The following is a 23,437-nucleotide window of genomic DNA, read 5'->3' as shown; positions in this document are numbered from 1 at the left end:
ACATAGGTCATCTATTTTGATTCTTACAAATTGTTGAGATAGACACAATTGTTATTCCCATGTGGCACGAGGAAACTGAGCTTCAGAAGCCACAGTGAGTAAGTAGCAGAACCAGCTTCTGGCCTCCACGACCTTCAATGCTTCACTATAAAAGCACTTCAAAAAAGCACTGGGGGATGGGCCTGAGGTTATTTAAAATCTGTGAAGTCCTCCAACACATTTCTTCTGATCCTGAGCAAAACTCCAGAGCAGATGATACGTGCTGCTTCTCAGATAACTCACTCCAAATGAGGAAGTGGCCACATCTTTATCAACTCAGCAGTCTGATCACCCACTTTGTTAAAACAGCCACATCCCCTCACTGAGAGCTAGAGTTTCTCATAAGCATACTCGATGTCTTAGAACTGGAGGCTCTGATGTCACTCAAGTCAAGAGTTGAGGTTGGACTCTGGGTTGTCAAATGCCTCGTGCTAAACCCTCAGAGTTGATCAACTTTGCTGAGCCCCAGTTTCCCTATCTGAAACATAGAAACAACACAAGAATAATAATGCCTAATGTCAAGATTCAAACAGATGATGGACTAAAGTGTTTACCAGTATAGTTTAAAACCCACAAGTATTTGAAGCTCATGTAAATGCACAATAAATTGCAAGCATTATTATTCTATGTCCTTTCAGTGCCATACTTGTTGTTTCTGACATTACCCCTTCTTCTGGAAAAAGTACCCTACTTCTTCCTTGGGAACTTTTCCTCTGTTGGATATCATCCCCGAGGGACCACCTATTCCTGGCTGAGGAATGGTAACATGGACTCAGTTAGCCCAACCAGAACCCTCTTCTTAGTATCTGAATCTTTAGCTGAGTCACATCCAAAACTGAGTGGGAAAAATACAGAGGAACCACAACAGAAAATATTTAAGAGTTAATGTGTTCTCATTCAAGAACACAGACAAGACTCACCATGAGCTCCTGTGGTGGCCCACATGATCAGAGCTTCCCTGGCTCCTGTCTTTTACAGGATCTGGTTCTCTGATTTTCCCATAGATTCTTTGACTTTCTCAGAAATTTAAACTCCTATAAAGCCTCCAAAACACCTAAGCTAGGCAGAACTGGTTTCCACTGCTTGTCATCAAAGTACTTGATGTACTTTTCAAAGAATGATTAGGTCTCTGTGAAACTCAGCAAATTATTTAATCCCTTTCCCTCTTCCTCTGGACAAGGAGAGTGTATTAGCAATCTACTGCTGGGTGACAAATAATCCTAAAGCCCAGTGGCTTTAAACAATAAATATTTATCAACTCATAACTGTGTGCCTGAAATTTGGAAGCAACTCTGCTTAGTGGTTCTGGTTTAGGATCTTTCATGAAGGCTGCAGTCAAATGTCAGCCAGCATCGCTGTCATCTGTCAGCCCCGGCTGCTTGATCGGGGCTGGAAGACCGACTTCCAAGATGGCCCATTCATATATCTGCTGTCAGGAGGCCTCTGATCCGTATCTGTTTGAGTGTCTTCACCATGTGGAATAAGACAGAAGCCACGGCACATCACACAAGGCAGCCCCCTTCAATGTGAATGCCAGGAGGTAGTGATGAAGATGACTGGGGGCCACACAGGGGAAGCCCAGAAACCCTGGAGGGGGCCTCTGTAGCCAGCTACCACCCTCCTTTCACTGAGTTATTCCTATTCACCCCAAGAAGAACATCTCATTTCAGAAACCCTCAGACAGTGATTTACAAACAGTGGGTGGAAAGAGGTGGTGAATATGAAGATGCAAAATAGGCAGAGTGAAGGTCTCCAGTCTAAAGACTTGTTCTGGAGAACTGGAAAAGAGGAAGATATAGCCTTTAGGGAAGGGAGACACAGGCTGCCCTCCCTAAGTCCAAGGACAAAGAGTAGTATAAAACTTAAGTGTTCCTCCTGGGCAGCTCCAAAGAAGGTCTGACAGACAGTTTAGGCCTGCTTGTCAATCACTGCTCCAAAGTCAAACTGGTTGAGAACTGGAGTCCAAGAGTCCAGGCCACTGCCAAGCTGTTACATATGGGCTGACAAAATGTTCCCCACAAAGCTCATGTTGAAACCCAACCTCCCAGTACCTCGGAATGTGACTGAATTTGCAGACAGGGATAATAAAGAGGTGATGAAGTCCAAACTGGGCTGTGAGGCTGGGCCTTAACCTGATCTGACTGGTGTCCTCGTGAGAAGCATTTGGACAGACAGAGACACCAAGGGCATAGACAGAGGCAAGACTATGGAAGGAGAGAACAAAAAGTCAACTGTGTACAAGCCAAGGAGAGGGGCCTCAGGAGAAACGAAACCTACCAACACCCTGATCTTGGACTGCCCGACTCCCGAACTGTGAGAAAGTCACTTCCTGTTGTTTAGGCCACCAGTCTGTGGTCTTCCGTCATGGCAGCCCCAGGCAGACTGAAGCTCGAGCTGCCGCCGTTCTTTGAGGCAGCTCCTAACCTCTGCTGTGTAGTGGGGTGTCACAATCAGATGTGAGGCCTTCCTTTCCAGACTCAGGGAGGTGAGACAGGTCTGGGCATCCCTGGCCAGCTGATAAGGATGGGCCTGGCATGGAGCCATAAATGCACCTGTGCACCCAGAGGCTCTGTGTCCACTCCTGGTTCTTTCCGCAAGCTCCTGCCGGGCCCAGGCATCCTGCTCCTCTCCTCCGAGGGCGGCTCCTCCGAGTACGGTTCCTGCGGCCACCTCCACCGGCCTGCCACCTTCTCTCTAGCTGCAGAGCACCTTCTGTATTCGTTCCCGCACTTCCTTTGGTCCCAAAGACACCATCATCTCAGCTACCGGAGGTCCTTGCTGAGGACAAACAATAGAAAACGTTACCTTAAACTGCCTGAGGAACACACGCCCGGCCTCAGCTGCAGGAGTTATGCCCAAGCCAATGCTGGCACCGGTGCCTGCACCCCACAGAGCCGGGTGTGCACTTTATGGGTTTCAATTTCTGAGGCTGAGGATAGGTCCCGGGGCCTGCTCTCCCTGGGTTGGTATGTCCCTTCCCCTAATCAACTGCCAGCCCCCTCAAGAGGGGGAGCATGTGTGTTTCACTCATTACTGGATCCACTGCACCTAGCATGGTGCTTGTACATGGTAGGTACTCAGTAGATACTATCTGTTGAATGATTGAATGAGGGGAGGTGGTCATGTTTCATTCACCTCTGTAGCCCTCAAACTACACTTAGTGCTGTTGGTGAATGTCAGTTGAGTGGATAAAAGAGGGCTCCAGTCCAGTCCAGCCGCCTGCCTCACCTGCTGTCCACTGAGGGCCACTCGGAGGAGCTTCATCACGTTACTGTGTTTGATGCCTTCCAGACCATCTGACAGCTTCTTCAGTTCTCTATTCAGCACGTCCTGAGTTAAGTTCGTACCAGGTCCTTCTAAAAGTCTAGAAGAGAGCCAGTCTATGAGGGGCCAGCACAGGCCAATGGCAAGTGGGTGGAAGGGAGGACTTCAGAAGCTTATCCATCAGCTACAACATATTAATAAATTAATAGCACAATCAATGTTCAAGCCTGCTTGGAAGTGGAGGGAGATATCTACTACTCCCATCCTAGTTGGTGAAGAAATAGCAACCAAGGGACTACAAACAGAGAGACTCCAAGCCAAGTGTGCATAAAAAATGGAAACTCGGAGGATACCGTAAGAGGATTTACTAATTACCACCTGTGTCATGCAATCTTCATGCCTCAGTTTTCTCACCTGTAAAATGGGGATAATAATAGTCTCTGCACCTCACAGAGCTATGGTGGGGCTGAGTTAAAACTTGTAAAGCAAGGAGTACCCTGGCCGAACAGACAGTAAGAACTCGGAAGTATGAGATCTTATATTTCAATAAAAAGTTAAATATTAGCTATTATTTATTATATCCAAATGCTCAGAGACATTGCAAGAGGATCTAAAAAGAAACTTACGAGTGAGTTAGATATAGGACGGAAGAATGAAGCCCTCTGAGAAATGCTCTGAAACACGGCTTCAAGACCTCTGGGATTTTCCTGGTGGTACCGTGGATAAGAATCCACCTGCCAAAGGAGGGCACTTGGGGTCGATCCCTGGTCCAGGAAGATTCCACATGCCTCAGGGCATCATAGCCCATGCACCACAACTACCGAGCCTGAGTGCTTCATCGACTGAAACCCGTGAGCCTAGAGCCCGCGCTCCCCAACAAGAGCGCCACCACAATGAGAAGCCCGCACACTCCAATGAAGAAGTGGCCCCCGCTCGCCGCAACTAGAGAAAGCCTGCGTGCAGCAACGAAGACCCAGTGCGACCAAATAAATAAACAAAGACTTCCAGGGGATGTTCAGAGAAGAGCAGAAAGAAAGACATCAGGAGAACCCAACATCAGTGATGGCCCTGCCACCACTTGCTGTAACCATTCTTTGCCCACAAACTGCAACAGCTCGGGAGGTACAACGGGCCAACAACCGTTCCCCACTTTCCTGGCAGTCCAGCTGAGACCCTCTTCCAAAAGCATGTTTGAGCTCAAGAGAAAGTTCCTAATTAGTAAGGGCCAGACTTGCAAAAATTTCATCCCAGCCCTGATTTGGAATTGGAGCAAGAGATGGGAGCAGAGCTAAAGACGGGCCAAGGCTGGAGACCTTCACTAGTGCAGACAATCTCTGACGCCAGCTCTGACACTGACCACTCCTAAAATGGCTAGACACTCCATCCCCCATGCTGACCTACTAGGAAGCTGGCAGGCTTCCATCTCAGGAACAGGGTTCATGAGGAAATTGGAACCAACGGCCTTCCCGGGCACATTTCCTTACTCACTCCAGTACTTGAGCAATTCAGTTTCAGTTTGAGAAACGTAACCATTCTTATTGCATCTTAAAACTAAACCACGTGACTGCTGTTATTTATGAAATGGAGAAGAGGAAATGTTGAAAATATAAAATGTAATAAATACGGTTTGCAGCAACATGGATGGACCTAGAGATTATCATACTAAGTGAAGCAAGTCAGAAAGAGAAAGACAAATACCATGTGATATCACTTCTATGTGGAATCTACAATACGATACAATGAACATATCTACGGAACATAAGGAAAAGACCTGTGGTTGCCAAGGAGGGTGTGGTGGGGGGAGGGAAAAATTGAGAGTTTGGGGTGAGCAGATACAAACTGTTACATATAGAATAGATAAACAACAAGGTCCTCTGTATAGCCCAGGGAACTATGTTCAATATCTCATGATAAACCATAATGGAAAAGAATATCCATATGTATAGATATATAGAAACGAGTATCTATATGTATAATTGAATCATTTTGCTGTACCACAGAAATTAACACAACATCGTAAATCAACCATACTTCAAAAAAAAAAAAAAGTGTAGTATGGGGTAAAAACTAACAAGCTCCTCAATGTCATTATGGGGAAGCAGGCTGCCAAGGAGCTGGTAAAAGTGACAGGCCCCAGGAGGCCTGTGATGGCAGCCAGGACACGTTAATAAGAGCTGGCCCAGGACTTGGCATGGGCAGAGGGCCTTCGACAGAACTGGTTGCTGCTCAACATGTGGGTGTCAGCTTTCCTGCCTTGAGTGGGAGCCCCAGAGTGTCCCTAAAACCTAATCCCATGGCAGGTGTGGGGAGGGAAGACATTAGTTTGGTAAACTAGGGCAGCCTCATATGGAATGTCCTAAATTAACGGAGTATTATTAATAATACCTCAGGGAAATTTAGCCTGGAGATATGCTTGCAAGGGTGCTTAATGGTGTCTATTCAAGGTTATTCACTGCGGCATTGTTTGTAACAGCAAATTTGGAAGCAAATGTCCATCAACAGGAGGCGAGTTAAATAAATCATGGTGAAGTGGTATGATAAGGGATTAGGTGTTGCTGAGAGGAGGATGCTCTCTAAGCCTGGACAGATCTAAAGATATGCTGTTAAGTGAAAAACAAACAAGCAAAAAAACACAAAAGACGGGGAAATATAGCTGTTATTTCGTAAACTTTAGATGGAGTACAATCCATAAAAATACTGAATCACTATGTTGTACATCTGAAACTAACAATATTGTAAATCAACTGTATTTCAATAAAAAAATAATAAAATTAAACCAAAAACCCCCAAAACATACCAGTGTGATTGTACTATATTGTACCTTTTGTGTAAAGAGATGGAAAATAAGGATTATCTAGATATAATTAAAAAGAGTAGTAAATCCAGAGAGGGTTCTGGAATGGGGCAGATGAGGGATAAGGATTAAAAATGGGATTCATGGGTTTTCCCTGTGGCTCAGTGGTAAAGAATCCACCTTCCAATACAGGAGACACAGGTTCAACCCCTGATTCAGGAAGATCCCACATGCCAAGGAGCAACAAAGCCCATGTGTCACAACTACTGAGCCTGCGCTCTAGGGCCCGGGAGCCACAACTACCGAGCCTGCGCCGGAGAGCCCGGGAGCCACAACTACCGAGCCTGCGCTCTAGAGCCCGGGAGCCACAACTACCGAGCCTGCGCTCTAGAGCCCGGGAGCCACAACTACCGAGCCTGCACTCTAGAGCCCGGGAACCACAACTTCCGAGCCTGCGCTCTAGAGCCCGGGAGCCACAACCGCTGAGACTGCACCAGAGAGCCCAGGAACCACAACTACTGAGCCTGCGCTCTAGAACCTGGGAGCCACAACTACCGAGCCTGCGCTCTAGAGCCCAGGAGCCACAACTACCGAGCCTGCGCCAGAGAGCCCGGGAGCCACAACCGCTGAGCCTGCGCTCGAGAGCCCGGGAGCCACATCCGCTGAGCCTGCGCTAGAGAGCCCGGGAGCCACAACTGCTGAGCCTGCGCTCGAGAGCCCGGGAGCCACAACTACTGAGCGCACGTGCCGAGAGCCTGAGCTCCACAAGAGAAGTCACCGCAGTAATAAGTCCATGCACAGCAGCTCGAGAGTAGCCCCTGCATGCCTTGACTAGAGAAAAGCCTGCATAGCAGTGAAGACCCAGCACAGCCAAAACTACATCAATAAATAAATAACATTATTTTTAAACAATAGGATTCTGATATATACATTTAAAAATAATTTTTAGGTTTTAAACCCACATTCAAGAGGTCTGAATGAACTAATAACAAATTTTAAATAAAAAGTCTGCAAGAATGGAGTTATATACACATTTCCTTGACTATGTAGACCTTTCACAAAGGAAACTGCTATTTGGGACTGTCTTTCTGTTGGGGACTGAGTACGAGGGAAGACAATTTTTGCTATAAACCCTCTTGGACTGTTTGTATTTTTGCCATGTTAATTATATTCTTATCTTTTCAGAATGTATGTTTTAACGGTATAGTGATGGTTTCTTGTTATCAGGTGCTGTTCGAGCATTTCACACCAAGAAGCAGCAACAGAGAACACGACACTACATCCACTCTCTCACCCCAGCCAGCTGGACTTTCAATCCCTGCTCCTCCACCTTACCAGCTGCATGATTTTAAACAAGTTACTGAGCCTCTTGGGGCTTCAACTTTCTCATCTGCAGAGTGGGGATAACAAGAGCAGTTCCTTTATTAGGTTGCTGAGAACCTCAGGGTATACACGCATGCACAGCATACATCGTGTCACGTGTATGGGTGCTCAGTCGTGTCTGACTCTGCAGCCCTGGGCACTGTAGCCCGCCAGGCTCCTCTGTGCATGGGATTTCCCAGGCAAGAATACTGGAGTGGGTTGCCATTTCCTTCTCCAGGGGACCTTCCTGACCCAGGGATGGAGCCTGTGTCTCTCGTCCGCTGCCTTGGCAGGCGGGTTCTTTGCCATGAGCATATATACATGTGCACATATCTTGTGTGTATCATTTTTTTATTGGAGCGTAATTGCTTTACAATGTTGTGTTACTTTCTGCTGTACAACAAAATGAATCAACCAACTGTATACATATCTCCTCTCCCTCTTGAACCTCCCTCCCACTCCCGGTCCCACCCCTCTAGGTCATCAGAGCACTGCACTGAGCTCCCTGTGCTATACAGCAGCTTCGCACTGGCTATCTACGTATCCAACGTATGTGATATGTAACATTGCACACAAGTGTGTAAGCAAGTATACAAACGAGTGTTTGCTATTCCTATCAAACATAATCTTCACAACAAACTGGGAAGTTAAGTAAAATGGACATTTGTGGGGTCTGCTGCTCAGCCCACATTCCCCTTCCTCCTGATACCAGGGCCCCAACACTCCCTGTAGAATGACTTGGCTCCACCATCAGCCCACAAGCTCTGGCTGGGAGTCCACTCAAAGCCCCGCATATGACCTAACCTAAGCTGGTCAATGTATCACATTTTCCAGGCCTCTGTGACTGCTTCAGAGGCAGAAAAACCCGGCCAATCAGGCCCCATCAGAGTGAATTTCAGGACACGGCTGGAGTCAGGGTCTGCGGTTCTGCCCTCTTACCTCCTCAGTGGGGACTGTGAGATAGGCAGCTTTTGATTCTCAGGATCCTTTCTCTCTCTCACGTGTACTAACACCATCTTCAGCTGGGCATGTGGCCACCAAGGTAAAAACTACATTTTCTGGACTCCCTTGTAGCTTGGTGTGGCCACAAGGCAGGTGTTAAGGCCAGCAGAATGTGAGTGGAAACATGTATAACTTTTAAGCCAGGGCCTCAAGGGGAAGGAACGCCCCGTCCCCTCTCCCTTTCCTCCTTCCTCCTCTGGCTGAACGTGAGCCACCACGGACCATGCGAACAAGAGCAAACCCTGGGCCACGTGCCACCACCACTGAGCCTGTGCTCTGCAACAGGTCCTCCTGCTGCAACAAAGACCCAGGGTAGCCAAAAAAAAAAAGAGAGAGACAGAGACAGAGAGAGGGAGAGCGTAGGCAAAACCGAAAGACAGCAGGACCCTAGAGACATGGACAGAAGCCGTTCAGCCTTGAACTGCCTGATCCGAATGCAGGTAAGGGAGACACGCACGTATCCATCTAATACAGAACCTCTGCAGAAGGAGCAGCCGGCCTGGGGGAGTGTGCGGCACAAAGTCAAAGGGGTAGAGGGAGACATGAGGTGTCGGTGCCATGAATTTTGGCCCCTGCATTAACCTGGGCCTCACGTCGGCCCTTCTGGCCTCTGCAGTGATGTACACGAATCACTCCCCTCTTGCTTAAGCCAGTTTCGGTTGCACTTTGTGCCCTCGCGATCTAAAGAGCTCTGTGACTGTGAACAATGAGACCTAGTATCACCTCCACCCTGCAGGGGAGGGTGCAGGACGTGCAGGAAACTGGACAAACTGAAGTCGCCTGGCAGGTGAACTATTAGGTTGGTGCTAAAGTAATTAACAGTTTTGCTTTATTGAACTTTGCCATGTGATAGTGGAATAGATTCTTAAATAAATGTGGTTTTGTTATACATCACTTTCTATCCCGAAGCATAGATTTTTATGCTCCAGGAATAAGCAAACTTATTTCTCGTTGGCAAAAATGCGTTAATTATATGGTTCCAATTTTGATGAATGAAGATGTGTTTGAGCCTGGATATATCACGATGGTGTGATCACTGACCTAGAGCCAGACATCCTGGAATGTGAAGTCAAGTGGGCCTTAGAAAGCATCACTACGAACAAAGCTAGTGGAGGTGATGGAATTCCAGTTGAGCTATTTCAAATCCTGAAAGATGATGCTGTGAAAGTGCTGCACTCAATATGCCAGCAAATTTGGAAAACTCAGCAGTGGCCACAGGACTGGAAAAGGTCAGTTTTCATTCCAATCCCAAAGAAAGGCAATGCCAAAGAATGCTCAAACTACCACACAGTTGCACTCATCTCACACACTAGTAAACTAATGCTCAAAATTCTCCAAGCCAGGCTTCAGCAATATGTGAACCGTGAACTTCCTGATGTTCCAGCTGGTTTTAGAAAAGGCAGAGGAACCAGAGATCAAATTGCCAGCATCTGCTGGATCATGGAAAAAGCAAGAGTTCCAGAAAAACATCTATTTCTGCCTTATTGACTACGCCAAAGCCTTTGACTGTGTGGATTACAATAAACTGTGGAAAATTCTGAAAGAGATGGGAATACCAGACCACCTGATCTGCCTCTTGAGAAATTTGTATGCAGGTCAGGAAGCAACAGTTAGAACTGGACATGGAACAACAGACTGGTTCCAAATAGGAAAAGGAGTATGTCAAGGCTGTATATTGTCACTCTGTTTATTTAACTTATATGCAGAGTACATCATGAGAAACGCTGGAATGGAAGAAACACAAACTGGAATCAAGATTGCCGGGAGAAATATCAATAACCTCAGATATGCAGATGACTATTTGTAAGGCCTCCCCAGACAGCCATTTTGCTTTTTTGCATTTCTTTTCCATGGGGATGGTCTTGATCCCTGTCTCCTGTACAATGTCACGAACCTCATTCCATAGTTCATCAGGCACTCTATCTATCAGATCTAGGCCCTTAAATCTATTTCTCACTTCCACTGTATAATCATTAGGGATTTGATTTAGATCATACCTGAATGGTCTAGTGGTTTTCCCTACTTTCTTCAATTTAAGTCTGAATTTGGCAATAAGGAGTTCATGGTCTGAGCCACAGTCAGCTCCTGGTCTTGTTTTTGCTGATTGTATAGAGCTTCTCCATCTTTGGCTGCAAAGAATATAATCAATCTGATTTTGGTGTTGACCATCTGGTGATGTCCATGTGTAGAGTCTTCTCTTGTGTTGTTGGAAGAGGGTGTTTGCTATGACCAGTGCATTTTCTTGGCAAAACTCTATTTGCCCTGCTTCATTCCGTATTCCAAGGCCAAATTTGCCTGTTACTTCAGGTGTTTCTTGACTTCCTACTTTTGCATTCCAGTCCCCTATAATGAAAAGGACATCTTTTTTGGGTGTTAGTTCTAAAAGGTCTTGGAGGTCTTCATAGAACCGTTCAAGTTCAGCTTCTTCAGCGTTCCTGGTTGGGGCACAGACTTGGATTACTGTGATATTTCATGCAAAGATGGGCTTGATAAAGGACAGAAATGGTATGGACCTAACAAAAGCAGAAGATATTAAGAAGAGGTGGCAAGAATACACAGAAGAACTGTACAAAAAAGATCTTCACGACCCAGATAATCACAATGGTGTGATCACTGACCTAGAGCCAGACATCCTGGAATGTGAAGTCAAGTAGGCCTTAGGAAGCATCACTACGAACAAAGCTAGTGGAGGTGATGGAATTCCAGTTGAGCTATTTCAAATCCTGAAAGATGATGCTGTGAAAGTGCTGCACTCAATATGCCAGCAAATTTGGAAAACTCAGCAGTGGCCACAGGACTGGAAAAGGTCAGTTTTCATTCCAATCCCAAAGAAAGGCAATGCCAAAGAATGCTCAAACTACCACACAATTGCACTCATCTCACACGCTAGTAAACTAATGCTCAAAATTCTCCAAGCCAGGCTTCAGCAATATGTGAACCGTGAACTTCCTGATGTTCCAGCTGGTTTTAGAAAAGGCAGAGGAACCAGAGACCAAATTGCCAGCATCCACTGGATCATGGAAAAAGCAAGAGAGTTCCAGAAAAACATCTATTTCTGCTTTATTGACTACGCCAAAGCCTTTGACTGTGTGGATTACAATAAACTGTGGAAAATTCTGAAAGAGATGGGAATACCAGACCACCTGATCTGCCTCTTGAGAAATTTGTATGCAGGTCAGGAAGCAACAGTTAGAACTGGACATGGAACAACAGACTGGTTCCAAATAGGAAAAGGAGTATGTCAAGGCTGTATATTGTCACTCTGTTTATTTAACTTATATGCAGAGTACATCATGAGAAACGCTGGACTGGAAGAAACACAAGCTGGAATCAAGACTGCCAGGATAAATATCAATAACCTCAGATATGCAGATGACACCACCCTTACGGCAGAAAGTGAAAAGGAATTAAGAAGCCTCTTGATGAAGGTGAAAGTGGAGAGTGAAAAAGCTGGCTTAAAGCTCAACATTCAGAAAACAAAGTTCATGGCATCCGGTCCCATCACTTCATGGGAAATAGATGGGGAAACAGTAGAAACAGTGTCAGACTTTATTTTTCTGGGCTCCAAAATCACTACAGATGGTGACTGCAGCCATGAAATTAAAAGACGCTTACTCCTTGGAAGGAAAGTTATGACTAACCTAGATAGCATATTCAAAAGCAGAGACATTACTCTGCCAACAAAGGTCCGTCTAGTCAAGGCTATGGTTTTTCCTGTGGTCATGTATGGATGTGAGAGTTGGACTGTGAAGAAGGCTGAGCGCCGAAGAATTGATGCTTTTGAACTGTGGTGTTGGAGAAGACTCTTGAGAGTCCCTTGGACTGCAAGGAGATCCAACCAGTCCATTCTGAAGGAGATCAGCCCTGGGATTTCTTTGGAAGGAATGATGCTAAAGCTGAAACTCCAGTACTTTGGCCACCTCATGTGAAGAGCTGACTCATTGGAAAAGACGCTAATGCTGGGAGGGATTGGGGGCAGGAGGAGAAGGGGACGACAGAGGATGAGATGGCTGGATGGCATCATTGACTCAATGGACATGAGTCTGAGTGAACTCCGGGAGTTGGTGATGGACAGGGAGGCCTGGAGTGCTGCGATTCATGGGGTCACAAAGAGTCGGACACAACTGAGCGACTGATCTGATGTGATAATGATTTCAGAGTGTGAAACCGTAATTACTTTTGCATCAACTTAATTAACTGGGTCAGTGAGTGGCTGAGCTGCAATGGCACCCAGGTGGGTCTAATCCTGGAGCCAGAACCACTGAATCTTCCGGGGGAGCCTGGGCTTCTCAGTGCCATGAGTGACCCTCTCACTGAGACCTCTCGCTAGCTCTGGCGCCAGACTGCAGGCCTGACCGCCAAGTCCTGGAGTGGAGAGGGCCCTGGGAGGGAGACAGGGGAGGCAGGTGCAGACCCCGAGCTCCACCTGTGGGAACTCACCCCAGCACACGCTTGGCAATGATGTCCACCTTCTCTGAGATGGCACCCAGCTGTGCTCGACCCACCGCAGGGCGGGTCCACAGGTAGGAATACGCTGGGGAGATCAGATCTTGCAGGCGGCAAATGTGACCCTGGGGAGAGAGGTGGTCACTGAATGCACTGGGAGTTGGAGGGGATCCTGACATGGGAAGGGGGAGGAGTGGGGCGCCACCTGCTCCCTCGGTCTCCAGGCTCCTGACTCACCTGTCTCAGCAGGATGATCCTCTCCATGTAGGCTGGGTCTAGCACTTCTCTGTCCTGCAGCTGACTCCCAAATGCCTCCTCCACGAGCACCTGCAGCTGGCCCACCAGCTGGCATCTCTGCGTCTCGTCGCCCACCAGCCGGAGGAGGTGCAGCCTGCAGGAGAAGCCAAGGGACCATGCTGCTGCGGCCACCCCCAGCCCTGCCAAAACCCTCCTCCCCAGGGGAGCGGGTGGGCTTTGCAGAATGACTCCTTCCAGGGGATGCTCTCCCTCCAGCCGGGATGGAGCAGCGGGGAGACTCCCGACAGTCTGCCCATGACTCAGCTCCCCAGTGCATCTCACCTGGCCCACTGCCCTCCCCTGAGCTATCATTTGAATTCAGGACTCAGTTAAAAAGCTCAAGTTTTGCTGTCAGGTCAAATTTTCTCCTTTTCAGAATTCTTCTAACCACCTTGTTCCCTGCTTCAGAAGCAGCAGAGCCTCTAAGACTCCAAGCTTCAAACCAGGCCCTGTCGGTCCTCAGTCCCCGGGCTGCCCTCACCCTGTCCCTGGCAGGACTGGAGGGACCCCAGGGCATGAACAGCACAGGGTCGAAGGCCATTCTGGAGGTGCGTGCCCTCCTGTCCTTGGTGTAGAAGAAAGGCAGGCAGCAAGGGATGGGTGACCATCTCATGAGCTCTGAGATCGGGCAGGCCTGTGAGTGAAGCCAGCCTTGCCAGACATCTGCAGCAGTGGGATGCACTCACTGCTCAGAGCACACAGGGCTCAGGATGCTCCTCTGTTACCATGGGGACAACGGAGCCTCACTCACAGGGCGCTGGGCGGAGTAAAGGAGGGGCTGTCTGTGTACACTGAGCACAAGGCCAGTGTGGCCGCCATGTCTGGGAGCTGGAGACGGGCCGGGAATCTGAACAGAGGCTTAGGTGAGGCAGAGGGTGGAAGGACAAGACCCTCTGGGAAGCAATCCGGAGGATGCCGTGGCCCCAAAACATTAGTTTCTAAAATGAATGAAGGGAATTCCCTGGTGGTGGTCCAGTGGTTAGGATTCCACGCTTCCACTGCAGGGGGCACAGGTTCCATCCCTGGTCAAGGAACTAAGATCCCACATACTGCCTGCCAGGCACAGCAAAACAAATGAAGAGAAATCACATGAAATTGTACTAAAGCTATTTCTACGACCTCTGTAACTAGACAAGGCAGCGGGAAGAAAGAAATCAAGAGACCCTAGTGGCCATGCTTGAGATAATCCACGTAAGGTCCAGGGATCCACGCCTGGGACACAGCACATGCTAGAGAAACGTCAGTTATTATCACTACCTTCACCAAGTCCCCAGCACCACTATCTCTAGTACTGCTTCTGAAAGAGTCATAGCAGCGGCTTGATTACAGAGCTACCTAAAGCGAACAGCTTCAGCTGTATGAAACCTGCAGGCTTCAACTGCAAGCAAAAGCCACAGCCATCTTCCTCGGACTCCCCTCGTGCTTTGGGGAGGACTGGAATGGGTCACCAAGTATCGTCTGTTCTGACCCCATTTCTCCCCAGGATGTTACTTTCTCTATAAGAAAGGTGGTATACAAGCTGCATTCAACGTGCATGTTGCACTTGTTCCTGAATGTCCCATGCAAGAGATGCCCAGTGGGAGTTGTGCGGTGGTCCAGGTGGTCCAGTGGTTATAGGACTCAGCGCTTTCACTGCCATGGCTTGGGTTCAATCCCTGGTCGGGGAACTGTGATCCCACAAGCCTTGCAGCATCCCTCCCCACTCCCCCACCCCCCAAATAAACAAAAGCAGAAATACACACCACTACAGTAGGTGTTGCAAGAAGGCATCAGAAGGCAGACACACTGAAACCATACTCACAGAAAACTAGTCAATCTAATCACACTAGGACCACAGCCCTGTCTAACTCAATGAAACTAAGCCATGCCCGTGGGGCAACCCGAGATGGGCAGGTCATGGTGGAGAGATCTGACAGAATGTGGTCCACTGGAGAAGGGAATGGCAAACCACTTCAGTATTCTTGCCTTGAGAACCCCATGAACAGTATGAAAAGGCAAAATGATAGGATACTGAAAGAGAAACTCCCCAGGTCAGTAGGTGCCCAATATACTACTGGAGATCAGTGTAGAAATAACTCCAGAAAGAATGAAGGGATGGAGCCAAAGAAAAAACAATACCCAGCTGTGGATGTGACTGGTGATAGAAGCAAGGCCCGATGCTGTAAAGAGCAATATTGCATAGGAACCTGGAATGTCAGGTCCATGAATCAAGGCAAATTGGAAGTAGTCAAACAAGAGATGGCAAGAGTGAACGTCGACATTCTAGGAATCAGCGAACTGAAATGGACTGGAATGGGTGAATTTAACTCAGATGACCATTATATCTACTACTGCAGGCAGGAATCCCTCAGAAGAAATGGAGTAGCCATCATGGTCAACAAAAGAGTCCGAAATGCAGTACTTTGATGCAATCTCAAAAACGACAGAATGATCTCTGTTCGTTTCCAAGGCAAACCATTCAATATCACAGTAATCCAAGTCTATGCCCCAACCAATAACACTGAAGAAGCTGAAGTTGAACGGTTCTATGAAGACCTCCAAGACCTTTTAGAACTAACACCCAAAAAAGATGTCCTTTTCATTATAGGGGACTGGAATGCAAAAGTAGGAAGTCAAGAAACACCTGAAGTAACAGGCAAATTTGGCCTTGGAATACGGAATGAAGCAGGGCAAAGAATAATAGAGTTTTGCCAAGAAAATGCACTGGTCATAACAAACACCCTCTTCCAACAACACAAGAGAAGACTCTATACATGGACATCACTAGATGGTCAACACCAAAATCAGATTGATTATATTCTTTGCAGCCAAAGATGGAGAAGCTCTATACAGTCAGCAAAAACAAGACCGGGAGCTGACTGTGGCTCAGACCATGAACTCCTTATTGCCAAATTCAGACTTAAATTGAAGAAAGTAGGGAAAACCACTAGACCATTCAGGTATGACCTAAATAAAATCCCTTATGATTATACAGTGGAAGTGAGAAATAGATTTAAGGGCCTAGATCTGACAGAGTGCCTGATGAACTGTGGAACGAGGTTCGTGACATTGTACAGGAGACAGGGATCAAGACCATGTCCATCCCTGTCCATCCCCATGGAAAAGAAATGCAAAAAAGCAAAATGGCTGTCTGGGGAGGCCTTATAAATAGCTGTGAGAAGAAGAGAAGCGAAAAGCAAAGGAGAAAAGGAAAGATATAAACATCTGAATGCAGAGTTCCAAAGAATAGCAAGAAGAGATAAGAAAGCCTTCTTCAGAGATCAATGCAAAGAAATAGAGGAAAACAACAGAATGGGAAAGACTAGAGATCTCTTCAAGAAAATCAGAGATACCAAAGGAACATTTCATGCAAAGATGAGCTCGATAAAGGACAGAAATGGTATGGACCTAACAAAAGCAGAAGATACTAAAAAGAGATGGCAAGATTACACAGAAGAACTGTACAAAAAAGATCTTCATGACCCAGATAATCACAATGGTGTGATCACTGACCTAGAGCCAGACATCCTGGAATGTGAAGTCAAGTGGGCCTTAGAAAGCATCACTACGAACAAAGCTAGTGGAGGTGATGGAATTCCAGTTGAGCTATTTCAAATCCTGAAAGATGATGCTGTGAAAGTGCTGCACTCAATATGCCAGCAAATTTGGAAAACTCAGCAGTGGCCACAGGACTGGAAAAGGTCAGTTTTCATTCCAATCCCAAAGAAAGGCAATGCCAAAGAATGCTCAAACTACCACACAATTGCACTCATCTCACACGCTAGTAAACTAATGCTCAAAATTCTCCAAGCCAGGCTTCAGCAATATGTGAACCGTGAACTTCCTGATGTTCCAGCTGGTTTTAGAAAAGGCAGAGGAACCAGAGATCAAATTGCCAGCATCTGCTGGATCATGGAAAAAGCAAGAGAGTTCCAGAAAAACATCTATTTCTGCCTTATTGACTACGCCAAAGCCTTTGACTGTGTGGATTACAATAAACTGTGGAAAATTCTGAAAGAGATGGGAATACCAGACCACCTGATCTGCCTCTTGAGAAATCTGTATGCAGGTCAGGAAGCAACAGTTAGAACTGGACATGGAACAACAGACTGGTTCCAAATAGGAAAAGGAGTATGTCAAGGCTGTATATTGTCACTCTGTTTATTTAACTTATATGCAGAGTACATCATGAGAAACGGTGGACTGGAAGAAACACAAGATGGAATCAAGACTGCCAGGATAAATATCAATAACCTCAGATATGCAGATGACACCACCCTTACGGCAGAAAGTGAAAAGGAATTAAGAAGCCTCTTGATGAAGGTGAAAGTGGAGAGTGAAAAAGCTGGCTTAAAGCTCAACATTCAGAAAACGAAGATCATGGCATCCAGTCCCATCACTTCATGGGAAATAGATGGGGAAACTGTAGAAACAGTGTCAGACTTTATTTTTTGGGCTCCAAAATCACTGCAGATGGTGACTGCAGCCATGAAATTAAAAGACACTCCTTGGAAGGAAAGTTATGACCAACTTAGATAGCATATTCAAAAGCAGAGACATTACTTTGCCAACAAAGGTCCGTCTAGTCAAGGCTATGGTTTTTCCTGTGGTCATGTATGGATGTGAGAGTTGGACTGTGAAGAAGGCTGAGTGGCAAAGAATTGATGCTTTTGAACCGTGGTGTTGGAGAAGACTCTTGAGAGTCCCTTGGACTGCAAGGAGATCCAACCAGTCCATTCTAAAGGAGATCAGCCCTGGGATTTCTTTGGAAGGAATGATGCTAAAGCTGAAACTCCAGTACTTTGGCCACCTCATGCGAAGAGTAGACTCACTGGAAAAGACTCTGATGCTGGGAGGGATTGAGGGTAAGAGGAGAAGGGGACGACAGAGGATGAGATGGCTGGATGGCATCACTGACTTCATGGACATGAGTCTGAGTGAACTCCAGGAGTTGGTGATGGACAGGGAGGCCTGGCGTGCTGCGATTCACGGGGTGGCAAAGAGTCGGACACAACTGAGTGACTGATCTGATCTAATCTGTTCTGACAGTATGAACTTGAACCTGCCTCATCATTTAACTTCTTGACATCTTGCTCTTGTTAAATGCACAACAGGGCAAAATCATACAAGTGACCCCAACTTATGGGGGAAGTAACATCCTTGAGGCAAATGCAGTTGATGTGAACCCCCTGGGCTCACGCAAGTAAAATACTGAAAGCCTGTCCCCAAACCAGCTCAAGAGGAGGCATCTAGGAGTCCCAGCCCCCCTAACTACAGACCCGTCCGTTGGCTTTCCCACTAATGCCCTTAGCCCAAGATATGGCAACAGGGATCCAAACTGTAACTGTGGCTGGAGGTTTCAGAGAGAAGTTGTGGTGGTGTTGTTCAGTCTCTAAGTCGTGTCTGATTCTTTTGCAACCCCATGGACTATAGCCCACCAGGCTCTTCTGTCCATGGGATTTCCCAGGCAAGAATACTGGAATGGGTTGCCATTTCCCTCTCCAGGGGATCTTCCCAACCCAGGGATTGAACTCGTGTCTCCTGAGTTGGCAGGCGGGTTCTTTATCACCGACTCACCAGGGAAACCCTCAGAGGGAAGAACTACTTGAGATGTGAAAAACATGGCAAGAGACAGCACTCACTCACTGTCCTGGCTAGGTTGGGGAGAGGCTGATCAAGCGTAACACTGATGACAAAGAACAAACCTGCCATCTTACTGAGCACTTTCTCTGTGCAAAATAGCTTGAGGCTTAATTTAACTGAACAGTGGCACAAGGCCAGTACTATTATTGGCCCCATTTTTTAAAAAAATTCTCAGCAAGTTAAAAAAATGTATTACCATTCCAGCCTTCACATGAGCCCAGAACCTGGGGCTGGTCATGGAACAGAACAGCAAACAAACCCAGATACGTGACACCTCTCTTTGCTGGATCCCTGTTCCCCAGAGTGGCTGATAGAGGGGCCACTCCTTTGGCCTCTGCCCCATCACCCCGACAGTGCTCCGAGGCCAAGGCAGGCAGCCTCATGATCCCTGAGCTCTCAGTTCTGAGGCCGCCTCTACACCTCCAGTACTGGAGGAGCCTGCTAGGGTCTGGCACCATGGATCTGGCCCGATGGAGGGAGAGACCATGCAGGAGTTGTTGTCACAAGGTAATAGTCCCATTTTAGAGAAGAAGAAACAGAGGCTCAAAGAGATTAGGTGACTTACCTGTGGTCGCACAGCACTAGACGCCTAAGACCACAGTCAAAATCAAGTGTGACTCCAGACCCCACTAAAACATCTGCCATGAGGACCCAGCATCAGCAGGTGAGCCCTTTCCTCCCAGGGGCAAATGCTCCAGATTCCCCGCTCACCTGTTGAATTCCGGAAGCTTCTCCAGGTCCAGCAGGGCTGAGTGGCAGGTGACCCGGCTCAGGTCAAACTGTGTGATCAGCTCTGGCAAGGTCCGGCCCATCTGGTTCTCTGCAAGTGAAGAGGCCCAGCTGCTCAGTGTTCCAACACCCCATTCCCCTTGTAAACCACCCATCACCATTGCATTTTCAATCACAAGGAAGGGTGACCAAACAGATTTGATTTCTAGTCATTTTATGTATCAAGGGTCTGGATGAGCTTTCATTTGCAGAAAGGGTTCTGTCACTAAGGGGGAAAGCTTGAAAATAAAATCTGCCCAAATCAACCCTCACTGCCCTCAAAGACATGAGCTGCAAGAATAGCCTGCTCAACTGTCTGGCTATGCGCCAGGGATCCCGAGTGACTGGTTTTAGATGGGGTGTGAGCAGAAGTGTACTTTACAAGCTTCCTGGGGGATTTCAAACTGCAGCCAGAGTGAGAAAGCTGAGCCAGGAGCTGCTTCCCTCGAGCCGCAGCTCCATCCCACGCAGTCAGTGGCCTCCTGGTCAGCTTTGCGCCTGTGCCACATCCTTCACTAGCTGTGTCACTCTGGTGAGTTACTCAACCTCTCTGGGCCTCATAAGCTTCTAACAAAGTGGTGATAATACATCCCTCTCATGGGTATTTTAAGGCTTAAATAAGACAAGAGCAGAAAAAGCAGTAGGCAGACTATTTATGGCCATGTTTTCAGAAACCACCCCTGACCAAAGGTCATTCTACTTTGTGCGTCATCAAGATGTGGGCCTGACGTCTTGGGTCAAGCTTGGAATAAACTAGGCTCACACTAATACTAGTAATACTCCCAGAGTACATACTTACTCTACTCTAATAACCGCAATAATCACAGGATCTGTGGTTTTTGTGCTTATCGTGTAGCAGATACTGTGCTGGTGCCCCATAGGAGCTCAGTGAACCCGAACTTAACTCAGAGAGGAAGACACTTAATTAGCTCCATTTTACAGATGAGGCAACCAAGGCTCACAGATCATAAGCTCCTTTGAGACCAGAGATTACTGGCTCAATAAATGGTGGACAAATAAAGAGAAAGAACTCATATAAGATCACACAGCCATGGCTTCCCTGGTGGTCCAGTGTCTAAGAATTCACCTTGCAATGTAGGGGACACCAGTTTGACCCCTGATCTAGGATGATCCCACACGCCTCGGAGCAACTGGGCCCGTGCGCCACAACTACTGAGCCCATGTACCAAGAGCCTGTGCTCCTCAACAACAGAAGCCACCACAGTGAGAAGCCCGCAAACCACAATAAAATAAATAAACTAGAAAAAAAAAAATCACACAGCCTTTGGACAGCACAGCTGGGACTGAAGGCCAGGTAGCCTGACCCAAGGCCCCAGCTCCTTACAACTATGGTCCCGCCAGGACCTCTCAGGGGAGTGGGTACCTGCAAACCCTGAACCGCAGTTGGTGATGATGTCGAGCAAGGCGTCCGGCAGGAAGCCAGTGGCAGCAAAATGCTCCAGGAAGATGTCCCCTTGCCTCTTGGACAGCTTGCTGCCATCCCTGTTGAGGAGCAGAGGCAGGTGGGCAAACTGTGGGGCCTGCCAGCCCAGGGCCTGGTAGAGGAGCAGGTGCTTGGAGGTGGACACCAGCCACTCGGAGCCCCGCAGCACGTGGCTGATGCCCATGTGGTGGTCGTCCACCACGGAGGCCAGGTGGTACGTGGGGAAGCCATCGCTCTTCAGGATGACTGGGTCCCCCTCCACGCTGGCCACCTCATGCCGATTCCAGCCGTATACCAAGTCCTGGAAGGCTGGCGCCTCCCCCTCCAGGCGGAAGCGGATAGCAGGCTTGGGGTCCGTGGCCAGCTTCTGGGCCACCTGCGCCTGGCTCAGGCTCCGGCACCGATTGTCATACCTGTTGGGAAGCAGAGCGGGAGCTAAGAGTTACTAAGAGCACTGATGATGGGCGTGAGCCTTAGCCGTGTCTCTGATAACTGTGACCCTGGGCGGGTCATTTAGCTCTCTCAGCAGTTTCTTCAGTCTTGAATGGGGATAATAAGGTTGTTGTGTGGGAGAACTAAGTGTAATAACACAGCACAGCAGGCTCAAGTCTGTTTCCTTTCTTCCTTGCTTGATATCCTTCCTTGTCAAATGTCACCCAAGCGGGTGAATCACGAGGGGTGTTGCTAAGTGTGCAATCCTATTCCTCTATACAACTGACCCGTCCACACTGGACCATTCTAGTCACTGAGATTCAAAGAGATGTACGCCTGGCAGGTAGGGGATGATGAAGATTCTGGGAAAGATTTTTCTCTCCAAGTGAGCCACAAGCTGCAGCAGCCACTTGGAACTGACTGAGGGAGGGAGGCAGCAAGGGAGGCAGAAAGAGAACAACAGAGTCCCGCCTTCTCAGAGCTGCTGGTTTCGTCCTGGAGTCCCACACCTCCGGCTGAATGAGAAGACAAATGTCTACGTGGTCTATGCTCTGATTACTCAAATGTGGTCTGTGGACCGCCAGCATCAGCCTCACTTGGGAGCCTGTCAGATATGCAGCATCTCAGCCCCTCCCCAGACCTGCTACATCAGAAGCTGCCTGTTAACTAGATCTTCAGGTGATTCTTCTGCACATTAAAGTATGAGAAGCTCCAGTTTGTCCATTTTAAACAGAGTATTTGTTACTTGCTCCCAGAAGTGTCCTGACACACAAATGTAACACTTGAAAGCACTGTCCTTGACACTGACCTAAATGTTCAATCATAAATGGCTTCGTGGATTCCAAGACAGAGCATGATGGTAATTTAAAAAAAATAACCTGTCAAAGGGCAAAAAGACTGTTTATGATTTAAAAAGCAATGCTGCAGTGAATGTCGTGACCTTGTATGAATATCCAAGCCCGTGTCCAAAGAGTTCACTGACACTGGAACTTGAATGCAATGCTATTAGCTTGAATACAAGCTAATAAAGGGCCACTATACAGTATCTATCAAAGCCGCAAACTGACCCTGAAACTCCAAATCTAGGGAGGTAACCCAGCACACACACTCTACAGACATGCAAAATGATGGACATCAACATTGCTCCTCAGCACCCTCAATTTTTAATACAAAAGATTAGAGGTAACATGAATGTTCATTAGTAAGGAACTGATGAAGTGAGTGAGGACTCAGCCCTGTGACAGAATAGTTTGCAAGCGTAAGGAAATTTATGGACTCACACAGACTGATCTTCATCACAGTCAGTGGCATCTATAAGCTGCATGATACGATATGTGTGATACCAATTGAGCAGAGAAGGAGGGGAAATGGCACACATTCATCAGGGTCTGCACTACATGTCTCTGCAGGAGACACCTTTGGACTGTCTCTGGAGAAGGAATTGGAGAGCCAGAGTCAGGGCTGGGACAGATCTTTGCATATACACCTTCCTGAACATGAGACAGATTTTACTAATCTAAAAAGAGAGAATTATTTTAAAACATTTACTTGGCTGTGCCAGCACGCGGGATCTTTTTTTTCGGTTGTGGCATGTGAACTCTTGCTCTTCCTAGGTGGCTCAGCAGTAAAAAAAAAATCCACCTGCGATGCAGGAGACACGGAAGCGCAGGTTTGATCCCTGGGTCGGGAAGATCCCCTGGAGAAGGAAATGGCAATCCACTCCAGTATTTTTTCCTGGGAAACTGCATGGACAGAGGAACCTGGCAGGCTACAGTCCATGGGGTCAGGCTACAGATCATGGGGTCGCAAAAGTTGGATGCGACTGAGCGACTAAACAACGTGAACTCTGAAGTTGCATCATGTGGGATCCAGCTCCCTGACCAGGGATTGAACTCAGGCCCCCGGCATTGGGAGTGCGGCATCTCAGCCACCGGACCACCAGGAAGTCCCCAAATAAGAGAGAATTT

The 23,437-nt window shown here is 47.5% G+C and overlaps 2 protein-coding genes across 5 annotated transcripts in view; both read right to left on the bottom strand.

Moving 5' to 3' along the window:
- Nucleotides 1–2,724, bottom strand: part of GGA2 (golgi associated, gamma adaptin ear containing, ARF binding protein 2) — a 41,226-nt gene extending 38,502 nt beyond the window's left edge. Inside the window, exon 1 of the mRNA XM_086375321.1 lies at nucleotides 2,592–2,724. The gene's annotated coding sequence lies outside the window, so the exon portion shown is untranslated. The remainder of the gene's footprint in view (nucleotides 1–2,591) is intronic.
- Nucleotides 2,681–23,437, bottom strand: part of EARS2 (glutamyl-tRNA synthetase 2, mitochondrial) — a 34,264-nt gene continuing 13,507 nt past the window's right edge. For 2 of the 4 annotated variants that reach the window (XM_086375315.1, XM_086375316.1), the window contains exons 4-8: nucleotides 20,979–21,451; nucleotides 19,538–19,646; nucleotides 13,145–13,298; nucleotides 12,902–13,032; nucleotides 10,131–10,896 (exon numbers count right to left, since the gene is read on the bottom strand). In XM_086375315.1, the coding sequence (XP_086231441.1) occupies nucleotides 10,158–10,896; nucleotides 12,902–13,032; nucleotides 13,145–13,298; nucleotides 19,538–19,646; nucleotides 20,979–21,451 (1,606 nt within the window). In that variant the 3' untranslated portion in view covers nucleotides 10,131–10,157. Of the gene's footprint in view, nucleotides 2,818–3,267; nucleotides 3,404–10,130; nucleotides 10,897–12,901; nucleotides 13,033–13,144; nucleotides 13,299–19,537; nucleotides 19,647–20,978; nucleotides 21,452–23,437 lie in introns of those variants that run through there. The other 2 variants (XM_086375317.1, XM_086375318.1) reach the window with 2 other exon arrangements.

Source organism: Bos grunniens, chromosome 25 (assembly GCF_055505025.1).
Source record: "Bos grunniens cultivar Pamir isolate PY7600 chromosome 25, Bosgru_T2T1.0, whole genome shotgun sequence".
Taxonomy (NCBI): domain Eukaryota; kingdom Metazoa; phylum Chordata; class Mammalia; order Artiodactyla; family Bovidae; genus Bos; species Bos grunniens.
This window is presented reverse-complemented; position numbering and strand designations above follow the sequence as displayed.